Below are 16,410 nucleotides of genomic sequence, written 5' to 3'. Positions count from 1 at the left end.
CTTAAAGGTGTAAGATAGCCATAATTAGAAATATTTTGGTCATTAATGTGATTCTTAACCTTTTGATTCCATGGCAACTGAGAAGTGATGTCTGCTGTACAGTGAGTAAAGGATGAGGCTGTACATAGCCAAAGAAAACTGCCTCAGGGTAGATATAGTGTTATGTCTCTTGGAAAGCTATACAGACTAACCACTATAGACTGAATAGATAATAATATAAAACAAATTAAGTGATATTAATATAAAACAAATTAACTGGTTACTTATGCAAGTTTCGGGAGCTACTTCTATGTTTTCATCATTCCTGTTGGCCAAAGTCCCAGGAATCGGTTTCCTGATCACCACTTAACTGGCTGAAAGTCGGGTTTTTCTGCTTCCCTTTGGTGACCTCTGGCATGCCCTCTCAGCACCATTTATCAAGAGGAGAAATTTATAAAATAAAGCAAAATACTTTAAGCTTGTTCACTGTCCATCATTCTAATAGCTACTACCTTCTCAACCTTTAAACTGCCACCCTTCAAACAGCCCTCCTCTTTCTACATACAGGGTTTTCGAAGTGTCAGAAAGGAGTCCTACATAAAACAAAGGATGTTTTAAAGATTAGCTTTCCTATGAAAAAGAAATAAATTGAGAGTTAAATAACTCACTTTAAACTATTCTTTCTGAGCTAACAAAGTCACATTAATGCAGTTTTTCATAAGTTGGTCAGCTTTATTAACTAAAGCAAAAGAAGTGAATAATTACTCCAGTGGGCCTATTAAAGCATAATACAAATAAAAATAATTATGCTATCAAATAATGTATTTCTAAAGGGTAAGGTAACAAGAGCAGCATTTACATATAGCTCACATGTGGAAGGTTGGAAGATATCTCCACTTAGGTAAGGATAGAAGTCAAGCTACTGTAATTTTCAGAAGCATCTACTGTGTAACCTATACACTTAATCTCTCTTGAACATCAGCAAATGACATCATATGGGAAGGCACTCATCAAAGAATTTAACCACCTGTTGTCTTCAGTACACTGAGAGGTCTGATTGGGAGTCTATAACAGGAGTCGACAAAATTTGGCTTGGCTAGTTGCCTGTTTCTTGAATAAAGTTTTATTGGAACACAGGCACATCAATTTGTTTATGTACTGTCTATATGGGCTTTTGCACTACAATGGCATTGTTGAATATTTCTGACAAAAACTGTATGGAAAGTAAACTGAAAATATTTTCTTTCTGGCCTTTTAAAGAAAAGGTTTGCTGACCCCTGGTCTATGACATTTTGAGTATTAGAAAGCAAACAGATCATCATAACTTGTTAAAATGCAGATCTCATTCAAAAGGTCTAGGAGTATGACCTGAGATTCTGTATTTCTGAGAAGCTCCAGATGATGCTAATACAGCTGGTTTGCACACCCCACTTTGAGTAGCAAGGGCTCAAGGCAATGCAATATTCTCGATAGAGCATTGGTTCTCAGCCTGGGTTGATTATGCCCCACAGAGGAGACATTTTGGGTTGTTACAACTAGGAGGAGGTACTAGTGACACCTAATAAATACTAGGAATGATGCAAAACATCCTACATCACAGGACAGCACCCCCACAACAAATAACAGCCCAGCTCCCAAATGTCAATAGTGCTGCTGTCAAGAAACCCTGCATTAGAATAGTTATTAACTTTGAATGCACATCAGAATCAACTGGGAAGCTATGAAAAATACCAACACTACTTCCACTCTGGCCATGAAAAATTGATACCCGATTTCCCCTTCTGTTGTGACAACCCATAAATAAATACAAAACAAAATTAGTCAAAATATATGAAATAACTTAGGAATCTAAAACAAGGCCATGGTAGTGGAGGAAAGGAAAATAACACAGACCTAAGAAAGGCCACAATTTAAGATTTACTGCAGACTAGACCAAAAAGCCTGAACAGAAGTTATGAAATGATCAAGTTAAATCACCAGTAAGTTAACTGTCTGCCAGAACTAAACTCAAAATTCTTCAAAGGAATGCAATAAAATCTGGAGTCTAAAGACCACAGCATCCACAATTCTTCAGGATACAATAAAACTACTACACATGAGATGCAGAAAATATGACCCATAACCAGGAGAAAAAATTGAGATTCAGGGCTGATCCAGATGGTAAAATTATCAAACAAGGACTATAAAACATCTACATAAATATGTTCAAGGAATTAAAGTTGAACATAATTAATGAACAGATGGGGGAGGGAGGTGGAATCTCAACATACAAAGAAATACACTTGTGGAACTGAAAAATACAAGGTATAACATGAAAAATTCATTGTCTAGGTTTAACAGCTGATGTGATAATCTACTAGAGGTCAGGCAAAAAACAAAACAAAACAAAAAACCAACCTGAGGTACAGCAACATAAACGACTGATTTTAAAAAATAGTTATTCAGCTGCCTATGAAAAAGGTAAAGTATTCTAACATGCATGTATTTGGAACTCACAAATAGGGATTAAGCAAGAAACAAACTGATGAAATCATACAAAAGCTTTCCAGTTTGAAGATAAATAACCCATAGATAAAAGTAGCTCAACGAACCCAAAGCACAATAAACAAAGACAGCCATCCTTACAAAACCAAAGATAACAAGCAAATCTTGAAAGCCACATAAATACATTATAAATGGGTCAATAAGAATAACTGCTAACTTCTTAGCAGAGAAAAAAAAAAACACCAGACCTATGAAGATGGAAACATCCTTCTTAAAGTTCTGAAAGAAAAGAGTCCATATTCAATGAAGCCTTCAAAATCAAAGTGAGGGGCATCCAGTTCTAGACAAGAAAGAGTAAGCATCCTACCTTATTCTATTAATTAAAGAGTGGACAAAAAGCACCTATCAAAACACTGAAAATTCTAAAAATGACCCTCCCTTGAGTCTCCACCCACCATGTACTTTAGTACCTCCTATTACCCCAGCCTGGGCCATAAAAGAGCCTGCAGTGTGAAAACAGCAATATGCACAGACTGAAGAAAAAAAAAAAGCCATAAAAAACATGCTCTAACCAGTAGCCCTGGGGGAGGACAGGTCTACAGGACAGAATCCTTTTATACCTGCTGTACCCTAGGTGAACACCATGAAAGAAGCTGCAGCTTACTTCTCTCCAGGTGCTGTGGAAATGGGGCGGGGAGGGGGACGAGGGCGGAGGGGAAGAGGGAGGGTACAGTCCAGTTGAGTATCACCACTGTATATTAACCAGGGAGCACACCTACCCTTACCCTATCAAGCACTGTGGAGACAGGTAGAGCCCTGTTGACCGTCCCCACACTAACAAGGTGATACCCTATGCCATTGGGTGTTAGGGAAATTGTGAGATAGAGCTCTGACAACCTTTCCCAGCCTGTACCACTGAGATGGTCTCCCTTCCTTCCCACCAGAGACTACCAAAACTGTAAGGCAGAGCCATATAGCCTGTTCCTCCCCACCAGACACTGTATATACCGTAGTATAGTCCTACCAACCTTCACCTTGCATTGAGCAAGCATCAGAGCAACAGCAACCCTCCACACTGGCCTTAGAAACGAGAGGTGCTTGCCCTTTTGACCATGCCTGCTGTGCATTAAACAAACAGCAAAGAGTTGGCACTGCACATCTCCCTAACTAGAAAGCTCTGTTCTCAGTAATTGATATAACTACTAGACTGAAAATCAGCAGGAATATAAAATAAATTAGTAACATCACAAGATAATGGGATCTAGCTGATATTTATAGAGTACTTCATCCCAAAACAGGAAAATACATGTTCTTTTCAACTGCAACTGGAACAAACAGGTAGACCGTCATATCCTAGCCATAAAACCCTAACAGATTTACATTGTCAGACCACAATATAATTAAACTAGAAATCAATAACTGAAAAAAAATAAGATACTTGGAAATTAACACATTTCTAAATAATTAAGGTATTAAAAGTCTCAAGGGGAAATATAAAATATTTTGAACTGAACAAAATTAAAATGTATAAATATTTACAGGATGCAGTACTAACAGGGTTTAGCAGGACATTTATAGCATGGAATACGTACATTATAAAAAATAGTGGGTTCACATCAGTAGTCTAAGCTTCTACCTAAACTGGAAAAAAGGGAAGAAAATAGACCAAGATCAAGCTGAAGGAAAGAAATAATAGGAAAATCTCCAAATGCTTTAAAATTTAAAGAATGCTTTAAATGAGTCAGAGACACCAGGAAAATTAAAAAATACATTGAAGTGAATGGAAATGAAAATACAACATATCAAAATGTGGGACATAGCTAATGTCATGCTAAAAGGGAAATTTATAATACTAAATACGTATATTAGAAAAGACAAAAAGTCCCAATTTAATAATGTTTCCACCCCAAGAAATTATAAAAAGAAATGACAAGTATGTGACATGATGGATTTGTTAATTAGTGTGAGTTAAACATTCCACAATGTAGACATATATCAAAGCATCACATTGTACCCCATAGATATGATATATACAATTATATTTGTCAAAAAAGAATTTAAAACAATTTAAAAGAAATCCAAAGCAAGCAGAAAGAAATAGAAATTAGAGCAGAAATCAATAACATTGGCAATTAAAAAATACAGAAGAATCAATCAAAAGCTGGTTCTGTGACATGACCAATAAGAATGATAAATTAGCAAGACTGACAGAGAAAGAAAACACAAACTACCAGTATCTGGGAAGAAACAAGTATCACTACAGACCCCACAGGCATTTAAGGGATTTAAAGAAAGGAATACTATGAATAATTATACCAACAAAAATTTGATAGCTCAGATGAAATGGACCAATTCCTGGAAAAATCACAAATTACCAAAACTAACTCAAGATGAAATAATAAAAATGCAAGAGATAAATAGTTGTGACAAGAGTCCATATGACCTGCAAAACCTAAATTTTTACCATCTGGCTCTTTACAGAAAAGTTTGCCTACTCTTGAAATAAATATCTGAATAGTCTTACTAAAGAAATTGAATTCATAGCTAAAAAGGAAATCTCCAGACCCAGATGGTTTCACTACAGAATTCTGCAAAACATGTGAAAAAGAAACAAGTTCAATTCTATACATTTTCTTCCAGAAGTTAAGAGGAGGAGGAAGGCTTCCCAATTCATAAGGTCACCATTACCCTGACACCCAAACCAACAAAAACAGTAGAATAAAAAGAAAACAACAGACATCAGCTCTCATGAACACAGATGTAAACTTCCTCATTAAAATACTAGCAAATTAAATCCAGCAACATATAAAAAGAATAATATACAATGACAAAGTGAGGTTGATTCAAGGGATGGAAGACTAGTTCAATATTCAGCCACAAACCAGTGCCATCCACCATGGTAACAGCCTAAAGAAGAAAAATCATATGATCATATTGATACAGAAAGGGCATCTGACAATATTCAGCACCTATTCATGATGAAAACTCTCAGTACATTAGAAATGGAGGGGAGCTTCCTCAACTTTATAGAGAAAACATCTACAAAAATGTCTACAGCTAACCTACTAAACAGTGAATGGCCAAAAACTGGAAAGAAACCAAATGTTCTTCAATGGTATATCCATACTTGAGATTACTACTGAGCAATAAAGGAATGAACTGCTGATCTACACAGAACTTGGATAGATCTCAAGGGCATGATGACGAATGAAACAAAGTCAGTCTGAACAAGTTACATATCATAAGATTTGAGTTATATGATATAATCAAAATGATAAAATTATAGTGATGCAGAATAAACCCACTGTTTTTTGAGGATTAGGATTGGGAAGAGGGTGTCACTATAGCATGAGCAATTCCTACGTGGTCATGGAACAGGTCTGTAGGATAATTGTGGTTACTCCATACATGTAATAAAATCTCTAAGGAACACAGACATGCACGAGTATGTGTCAAAATTGGTGATATCCTAATAAAGTCTGTATTTTATGGTAGTATATAAATATCAATTTCCTGTTTTGTAAAGTTATGGTTATGTAAAATGTTTTCATTTGCAGGAGTTGGGTGAAAGTGTAGGTAAGGGTATATGTAGGCTGTATGTATTTTTGCAGTTTTGGAGTCTACAATTACTTCAAAATAAACTTAAAAAAAGAAATGCGGGAATAAAATATAAATCCACTACTACTACAAAAAATGTGAAGGTGAAATATAAATATTTTCAGACAGACAAGAGGTGACAGAATTAGATTCCAGGAAATATATACTACAATAAATGTTAAAGGAATTTGTTCAGGCTGAAGAGGAATGATACCAAACTAAGATCTATTGAAGGAATAAAGAATTTCAATAACTATAAATATTGGGGTATGTTAAGACTTTTTTTCTTTTTCCTTTCTTAATTGTTTTAAAAGGAAAAATAACTCCTTAAAGCAACAATAACAATGCATTCTGAAATATATTACACATGTAAAAGCAAAATGTATAACAACAATAGCACAATGAGGGATAAAGGGAAGTATATATTGTAAGGTTCTTACACATTAAGTCAAGATAGAATGTAATATGATTAGTTAAATGTGCACATGGTAATTTCTAGAGCCATGCTGTCTAATATGACTTGAGCCCTTGAAATATGGCTAGTTATAACTGAGATGTGCTATTACTATAAAAGATGTAAAATATCTCAGTAATATTATTCTGATTATACCATTGTGGATATTAGTTTAATCAGAGGATGTTATTAAAATAGATTCTACCTGTTTCTTTTTACTTTTTGAAATGTGGCTAGTATAATTTTTAAAATTGCATATGTGACTTGTATTATATTTCTATTAGGCAGAATTGTTCTGAGCAGGGATTTGTAAACTTGTTTTGTAAAATGCCTGAGAGTAAATATTTTAGGCTTTTTGAACCATACAGTTCTGTTGCAGTTACTCAGCTCTGCCACTATGGAACAAAAGCAATCAAATACAATATGTAAGTGAATGAGTATGGCTATGTTCCAATAAAACTATTTACAAAAATAGGTGGTTGGCTGAATTTGGCCCATAGGCTATGGAGTTGACTGACCCCTTGTTCTAGAGTGATCACCAAAAAAAAAAAAAAAAAAAAAAAAAAAAAAGAACAAGCACAGTCGCAGTTAAAAAAAAAATTCTCAATTAGTCCAAAATAAAGCAAGAGGGAGGTAAAAGGGGACAAAGAACAAATGGAGCAAAAAGAAAGCAAATTGCATAATGGTAGATTAAACCCAGCTATATCAATTGTTACCTCAAATGGAAATGGAGCAAATATAGTTACATGAAATAGAAATGGAGCAAATAAAATATAGTGTTTGCCAGATTTTAAAAATAGCAAGACTCAACTATATGGTAGTTACAAAAGCCATAGATAAAAAGCCATAGATAAAAAGGTGGATTAAACAAAGGATGGAAATGGATACAATGTATAAATATTAATCATAGGAAGGCTGGAACTGTTAAAAGTCAGATGAAGTAGAATTCAAGATAGAGTATTTAACAGATATAAAGAAAGATATTTCAGAATGATGAACAGGACAGTTAACCAAGAACATATAACTACTAAATCTCCATATACCTAATAACAGCATCGAAATCTATGAAGCAAAAATGTATAGAAGAGACAAATGGATAAATTCACAATTACAGTTGGAGATTGTAACATTCCTTTGTCATTAAATGATAAGAGGACAAAATAAAACAGTAAATATATAAGATTTGAACACTATTAAACAACTTAACCCCCAACTTCGTAAGTATACAAGGAACATTCACTAAACGAGGCCTTGTCCTGGGTGACAAAATAAGTTTCAATGAATTTTAAAAGATTGCAATAATACAGGATGTGTTCTGATGACAACAAAATTAAATTAGAAATCAGTGACAAGAAAGATACCTAGTAAACCTTAAAAATACTTACGAATTAAATAACATACTAATAAATAACCCATGGATCAAATGAATCAAGGGATATTAGAAAATATATTGAACTGAATAATAATGAAAACACAACATATCAAAATTTGTGAAACACAGACAGCCAAAGCACAGCTTACATATTTATAGGTTTAACTATATATATTAGAAAAAAAAATGAAGGAAGAAATTAGTGATTTAAACTTTCACCTTATGAAGCTTGAAAGAATAAATTAAAACCAAAATAAGTAGAATAAAGGAAATGATAAAGAATTAGTGAAATAGAAACCATATCAATGGTAGGATTTAAAAAAAAAATCAACAAAACCAAAGTTGATCTTTGAAAAAAAAAAAAAAAATACCAAAGCTGGTCTTTGAGAAGATCAATGAAAATGATAAGCCCTTAGCTAGACTATTAGGAAAAAAAGAAATAAACCAAAAGTTACCATTATCAGGACTGAAAGAGGGAACATCAATCTAGATATTGGTGATGGTAAAGGGATAATAAAGAATATTCTAACTTAGTGCTGATAAGTTTGAAAACTTAGATGAGATGGACAAATTCCTTGAAAAACACAAATATAAAACTGACACAAGAAGAAAAAATATCTAATGATCACTCTATATATTGTAGAAAGTAAATATGCAGTTAAAAAATTTCCTACAACAAATTATCGGCCCCGATGGTTTTCTTGCTAAATTCTATCCAACATTTAAGAAGGGCAAATCTTACAAAAACATTTTCTGAAAACAGAGGGGAACACTTCCAACTTGTGTAATTCATAATGACCCTGAAAACAAAACCATACAAGGATATTATGAGAAAAGAAATTACAGCTGCTCTATGAAGTAGCCATCCTTTTATTCCTTTACTTTCTTAATAAACTTGCTTTCACTTTGCAAAAAAAAAAAAAAAAAAAAAAAAAAAGAAAATTATAGACCAGTATCTCTCATCAGTCTAGGCATAAAAACCTTCCATGGAACTGAAATTCAGCAGGAACTGAGTTGGAATTCAGCAAACAGAATTCAGCAGGAAAACACATCATGCCTAAGTGGGGGTTTATCCCAGAAATAAAAGGTTGATTTAACATTCAAAAATCAATGTAATTCATCATACTAGTAAAGGGAAAAAATCATATGATCATCTCAAGAGATCTCAAAACAGTATTTAATACTCATTCATTATTTACATTTATTTTTCAACAAATACGGTGAAATTTCCTCAGCCTAAAGGGCATTTAGAAAAAAGCTAACAGCTAACTTAATGGTGAAAGAATGAATGCATTCCCTCTAATATCAGGAACAAAGCAAGGATGGCCACAACTTCTATTCAATGTAATACTAGAGCTGCTAGCAGGTGTAATAAGACAACAACAAAAAATAAAAGACATATACTGGAAAGGAAAAGGTAAAAACTGTCTCTATTCATAGACATCATTAACTACGTAGAAAGTCCTAAGAATCTATCTAAAAAATAATGAAACCTACTGGAACGAATATGTAAATTTAGAAAGATCCCAAGATACATGATTATATTGTATATCAAATATTGATAGAGAAAATAAATTATATTTCTATATACCAGCAACAAATAACTGGAATATGAAATTTTGAAAATTAGTACTTAAAATGGGATCAAAATATTTAGAGATAATTTTAATGGAAGATGAATAAGACATCTACACTAAAAACTACAAAACATTGTTGAGAGAAGTTAAAGAAAATCCACATAAATGCAGGGAAGTTCCACATAAATGCAGAGAAGTACCAGGTTTATGCACTGGAGTTTTCGACACTGTTGGATGCCAGTTCTCCATAAACTGATCTTTAGACTTAATGTACTCCCAATCAAAATCCCACTGTGCATTTTTTTGATGGAAACTAACAAGCTGCTTCTTAAATTTTATGGAGGAGAAGACCAGGACCTAAAATGGCCAATACATTTTTGAAAGAAAATAAAAGGATTAAATCAAGAACTATTCTAATTTCAGAACTTGCTGTAAAGCGACAGTAATTGATGCAGTGTGGTGATGGTGTAAGGAGAGACAAGTAGAAGAAAATAGAGCCCAGAAATAGGCCCACACTTACACTGTTAGCTCACTTTTGAAAAGGGCTCCAAAGAAACTCATTAGGAAAATCTTTTCAATAAATGATGGTGCAAGCTACATGAAAAAGAGAATCTCAACCCCCACCTCACAGGATACACATGAATTGATTTGAGATGGCTTGTAGAACCAACAATGAAAGCTAAAACCATGAGCCTTCTATAAAAATATATAGCAAAATAGCTTTGTGACCTTGAGGTAGGCAAAGGTTTCTTAGGTATCTTTACAGAAAAAAAAAAAACACAAACTATTAAAGAAAAGATTGATAAATTGAACTTCAAATAAAAATAACAAATAATATAAAAAGTTTCTGCTCATCCTAAGACACTATGAATTAAATGATTAGGCAGGCCACATGCTAGGAAAGGATGTCCATAATACAGATATCTGATAAGGACTCTATGGCTTAACAATAAAAAGACAAATATCCAAGTAAAAATTAGAACACTCAAAAAAGAAACTTTATAAGAACAGATATATGAATGGTCAGTAAAAACATGTGAAAGTGCTCAAACTTAAGTAGACATTAGGTGAATAATTGGAACCACAATAATACACTAATACACATGTTAGAATGGCTAAAATTAAAAAGAGTGACAATACCAAATATTGGGGAAGGTGCAGAGTGGCCAGAACTCTTGTACATTACTGGTGGGAGTACAGAATGGTACTTTCAAGAACTATTTGTCAGCTCTTTGTAAAATTGAACATACACCTGCCCTATGACCCAACAATTCTACATCTCAGGAGAAATGAAACACATTCATAGAAGGATTTGTGCCAGAATGTTCGCAGCAACTATATTTGTGATGGCCAGAAATGAGTAGTAGCCCAAATGTCCATTAATAGAAGAATGAACTTGTGAATTATGATGTCGTTATACAATGGACATGTGAACTATGATACAGTTATACGATAGAGTACTAATCAGCAATGGAAAACACAGATTACTAATACATGCATGAACACGGATAAATCTCAAAAAACACACTGAGTGAAAGAAGCCAGGCCCAAATGAATGCATACTATATGACTGCATGTTTATGAAATTCTAGAAGAGGCAAATCTAATCTAGTGACGAGAATCAAAATGGCAGAACATTCCCTGGGGGAAGAGGACTGACCGGAGAAAAGAACCAAGAGTTTCCGAAGTTATAAAATCTATATATACATATCTCATTGCCACCACAGCCAAAAATGAATCAATTTCTTTGCATCAGTATTTTAATAGTGCCTCCCTATCCCTGTACACCAGGTGATTTTGGTGGACTTAAGTAAGGGATGAAAAAAAATCTCTCAACCAGAGATTTTTAGAATCTCTAAGTTTTGTTACCAAGCACGATTTGCCTTTAATTTTACAAATAGGAACTAAAATATGCCTAAGTGAAGTAGTTCTTTACATAAATTTAAAATGAAACAACAAATAATGCCACTATTTTATACTAGAATAAATGTAAAAGATTGCTATTAGTACTAAAAAAAGCACTTCTGTCTCTGGATAAACTTGTAGGCTTGCTGGCTGGCTGAAGAATGCATAAATACTATGCTTCTAATTTTTGCCTCGGCTGTCAAGAAGTTCAGAGCCAAATTCAGTGCTCAGTTTAGTGATTAACATCCCAGCTGCCTGATATATCAATTTTTCTTGTGGTAGGGTATACAAGGTGGGGTATTAAATTATCCTGTTTCATACTATAAACTACCTCAAATCATTTGTGGGAAATGATGGTATATAAATCATAAAATGTTGGTCATTTCGACAAAATTAAATATTTTTTCACTGCAGATATAAATGCATTGTATGCTTCTCCTTGTTGTCAAAAAAGGTTAGATTAGGGAGGATTTTTGCTGTTACTTGAATGAGTCATCTGCTAAAGGTGAGTCACTATCCGCCCAAATGATTGAGTGATGTAAAAAGTACATCATTTTAAAATACAACCACATTGACAGGGAACACTTCACTTATATTTGATTATAAGGGTGAGACTTGAGGAACCAATGTAAAAGTATAGAATACGTTAAGAGTCCCTAATGGATCATAGATGGCAAAATAAATTTAAGTGCACTTCATTACATTCTTAGGATAAAGAAATCAGATCTGTACGCAAATGTGGTTACTGCTATTCTGTTTCTATGATAACTGGTGTTGGCCGCTTTAATTTTATCAGCTGGCTAGGATATTTTCTGTCCCTTCTCATTTAACAAAACCATATAAACTTGGCCCTCAGGAGAAAATAAGATGTTTTTATTCCCAAAGGGTATATTCTAATGTAACATTAAGTTAAAAAAAAAAAAAAAAAAAACCACACACACAAACAACCCTCTCACCTGAGCTGCTTCATTGTTCATCAATCCAATCAGCTTCTCCTCTTTCTGCACTTTTTTCCACGTTGTACAGGGCTCAGTGCTTCTCTCACTGTGGACTTTTTTTTTGATTAACCTATTGTGTGCCTCGTTGACTTGCCTTGTTGCAGCCTTTTGTGAATCAACCTGTTGGTGTAGAGTAAGTAATACTATATATAAAGAAAACTTTTGGTATTTCTTTAAAAAATGCATATATATCCAGATTCTTAAAAATTCTAAACTTGCCAAGCTTTAAAAAAGGAAATAAAGAAGAAAGCAGCAAATGGACATTACAGAAAAACTATAGTCATTGGCAAGATCCAGACCCTTTCTCATCAGTGGGACAAAACCAATTAAAATTAGTGTCACTGCATGCACACATATGTTTATTGCGGTCCTATTCACAATAGCAAAGACTTGGAACTAATCTGAATGTCCATCAATGATAGACTGGGTTAAGAAAATGTGGCACATATACACCATGGAATACTATGCAGCCATAAAGGATGAGTTCATGTCCTTTGTAGGAACATGGATGAATCTGGAAAGCATCATTCTGAGCAAACTATCCCAAGGACAGAAAACCAAACACCACATGTTCTCACTCATAGGTGGGAATTGAACAATGAGGTTACTTGGACGCAGGGTGGGGAATATCACACACCGGGTCCTGTCATGGAGTGGGGAGAGGGAGGAGGGAGAGCATTAGGAGATATACCTAATGTAAATGATGAGTTAATGGGTGCAGCACACCAACATGGCACATGTATACATATGTAACAAATCTGCATGTTGTGCACATGTACCCTAGAACTTAAAGTGTAATAAAAATAAAATAAAATTAGTGTCACTGTTATGTACTCTTTAGAAATTATCTCTACAGATAACTTGCTTACTGAAAACAACATTTTTAGAGAAAATTGTCACATTTTAAAATTGCACATGAATTCATTATTAACCTTTGCTGGGAGTGTATCCAGTATATCTTTGTAGTTTAAATTCTTATTAATTAAAATCTTAGTTTTCTATCATTGAAGTGAGCCTAATTAATGTGAATATATAAAAGGAGCTTGTGATGTTGCTTGTATTTTTGTGCAGGTAGTTTAACCTTTGAGCAAGATGAATAACAGTTCATGTCATCGAATACTGTGTACCAGTATCAGAGGTTAAGTTCTACAACAAGCTTGCTGTCTCTAAGGTTTCTTTTTCACACCATGGTGATATCTGAGAGATGCCTGACTGTCAATAACCTTGAAGTAGACTCAGAAATAGAAGGGCAGAACCCACAACACTGTTGGAAGATTGAAAGCTACAGTGAAGGTCCTTACATGAAGTATTTGTTCAGCAGCTTCATGTTTATAGCAGCAGAAAGTGCCATCACCTTTTTTTCATGAGTTAAATAGGGGGCAGAAGATAGGAAGAGCACAAAGGGGAAATAATGGAGGAGTCAGTGCCAAAATAGAGAATGAATTACATTGGCTGGGCAAGCAGAGCCTTAATTTGTAGTCTCTCAATTTTTAGCTTTTATCGCCAAGTGTGTTCACTCCTTCCCTTTAAAGAATGCTGGTGTTTTGTGGCTAAACCTAAATTGTCACAACACTACTCTATTCTACCCTCCTCCAGGATCCCAGCTTATAAAAGGATGGCAAAACCACTGCCTTTCAGTAACCTGAAAGTTGGAAATGTTTCTTAATCATGCAGGGATTCTTTATTTTCACCACTCAACCCCCTCAAACTATTGGGAAAATTTATGTCACCATCTTCTGAGCCACTTTCCGCTGAAGTCATCGTGGTAATAAATGTACCTGATACCATTAGTGTGAAACGAAGGGTCTCCCATGGTTCTTGCACACAGTTTTATCCTATTAAAACATTGACTTACCAATTATTGTGAAAATGTGTTCCATGTTATAAAGGGTTAGATGAGATTTGCCCTCCCAGCTTTATTGAGATATAACTGACAATAAAAATTATATATATTTAAGGTATACAATGTGATGTTTTGATACATGTATACATTGTGAAATGAATACCACAATCAAGTTATTAACACATCACCTCACATAGTCACCATTTTTTTGTGTGTGGTGAGAATATTTAAGATCTACTCTCTTAGCAGATTTCAAGAATACAATACAGTATTACTAACTACCGTCACCATGCTGTATATCAGATCCCCAGAACCCATTCATCTTATAATTGAAAGTCTGTACCCTTTGACTACCATCTCCCCATTTTCCCCAACTCTCATCCCGACAAATACTGTTCTACGCTCTGCTTTCATAAGTTTTTTTTTTTTTTTTTTGATTCCACATATAAATGAGATCATACGGTATTTGTCCTGTGTCTGGCTTATTTCACTTAGTATAATGTCCTCCAGATTCATCCATGATGTTGCAAATGTCAGGATTTCCTTTTTATGGCTGAATAATATTCCATTGTGTGTGTGCGTGTATATATATGTATATATGTATATGTGTATCGTATGTGTGTATATATGTATATATGTGTGTATATGTGTGCATATATACATATATATGTATATAAATATACATACACACAGACACAATATATATAAATAAAATACACTTTGTGGATAAAGAAAATGCATTCTATAACCACAAATAATATTGTGGTTATGGATCACACTTTATCCATTCACCCACTGACATACACTTAGGTTGTGCTGTATTTTGATTATTGTGAATAGTGTTGTGATGAACATGGGAGTGCAGATACCTCTTTGACATATGGTTTTATTTCCCTTGGATACATACCCAGAAGCAAGGTTGCTGGTAGTTTTATTTTTAGCTAAGATATTATTGAAGTTTTTAGTGCCTCCTAGATGCTAGGCATTTTAGGTATAAGAGTTTTTGCCCTGGAAGCCTCTGACGTATCAGCAAAATTTGGTATAATATATTCACTCCTCTGTGAAGGTTCCTGGAAGAGATGGTGCCTCCTGGATCTGCTGTTAGTTGGCTGAATGGTTAGGTTGCACTGCCGTGGGCACTTCTAGCTACTAAACGAAATGATAGCCAATTTATGGAAAATTCTATTTCTAAGGAAACTTTTAAAATTGTAAGAGTGAAGTGGATGACAGTGAACACAGTGAAACTTTTTCTCAAAGACAGAAAAGTAAATATAGAAAACACCCTGGGCATCCCTTATAATAGAAGGATACTATACAAATGTATGACATTTTCAAGAAAGTAGCTATGAAAATGAGGTAGTTTTTATTTAATTTTCCATTGGAACTTCACACTGTTCTATAAAATCAAGAACACCTTTGGACTCCTAAAAATTAATAAATCAAAAATGTGCTTCTAATTAAGAATCTGTATTTCACTATCCTCATATACAGAAAATAAGGAGAAGTTCATAGAATTATTTTGAGACTTAAAGCTTAGGAAAAAATTTTGTAAACTGTTAAATTCTATACAAATAATACTACTACCAATAATAACATACTCAACTCTAGATATGCTATGGAAGCCTCAGATGTAAGGTAAATGAAGGGACAAACTTTTATTGTCTGCCATGCAGTATAGCTTGAACATTTTAGCTCTGACCTGCAGCTACTTCTCTGCCTAGGTAAAGCATTTAGGAAGGATGGGAGGGCTCATTATGCCCAAGTGTCTGCACTATTACAACATATTATAGTATATGACTGTATATTGTATATATGACTCAAGCACCATAATAAGGTGGGAGTCATTGATAAATGGATAAAAGGACCCTCTGGCTCTTGAAAAGTAGCTTTTTCAAGGGTTGTAATGGGGCCTTTAGTAATGCTCTTTTCCAACTTGGCTTTAACATTCCCATCTGGGAATTCTAGAGCTTTAGCTCAGCTCAATAAGCATTCTTACTGAAATATTGTTTCTTTCAGTGAATTTTAGAAATTAAATCCTAGTGGGTGGCATAAAGAGACTGTGATGGTCTTGATGAGACAGTCTTCTAATTTGATTGGCGGTGCTAACTCAGGAGCCCCCAGAACTACTAGCAAGTTACTTCAGTTTTACATCCCTCATTTTGATTCAGGCAAATGCCCCCAAAGATTTGTTTTTCATGAAG

At 34.2% G+C, this 16,410-nt stretch overlaps 1 protein-coding gene across 2 annotated transcripts in view; it reads right to left on the bottom strand.

The window, feature by feature from the left end:
* Nucleotides 1–16,410, bottom strand: part of VRK2 (vaccinia related kinase 2) — a 109,211-nt gene that overhangs the window by 4,167 nt on the left and 88,634 nt on the right. For both annotated transcript variants that reach the window (XM_025353739.1, XM_025353740.1), the window contains one exon: nucleotides 12,325–12,486. In XM_025353739.1, the coding sequence (XP_025209524.1) occupies nucleotides 12,325–12,486 (162 nt within the window). The remainder of the gene's footprint in view (nucleotides 1–12,324; nucleotides 12,487–16,410) is intronic.

The sequence above is a fragment of the Theropithecus gelada genome, chromosome 13 (genome assembly GCF_003255815.1).
Source record: "Theropithecus gelada isolate Dixy chromosome 13, Tgel_1.0, whole genome shotgun sequence".
Lineage (NCBI taxonomy): Eukaryota > Metazoa > Chordata > Mammalia > Primates > Cercopithecidae > Theropithecus > Theropithecus gelada.
This window is presented reverse-complemented; position numbering and strand designations above follow the sequence as displayed.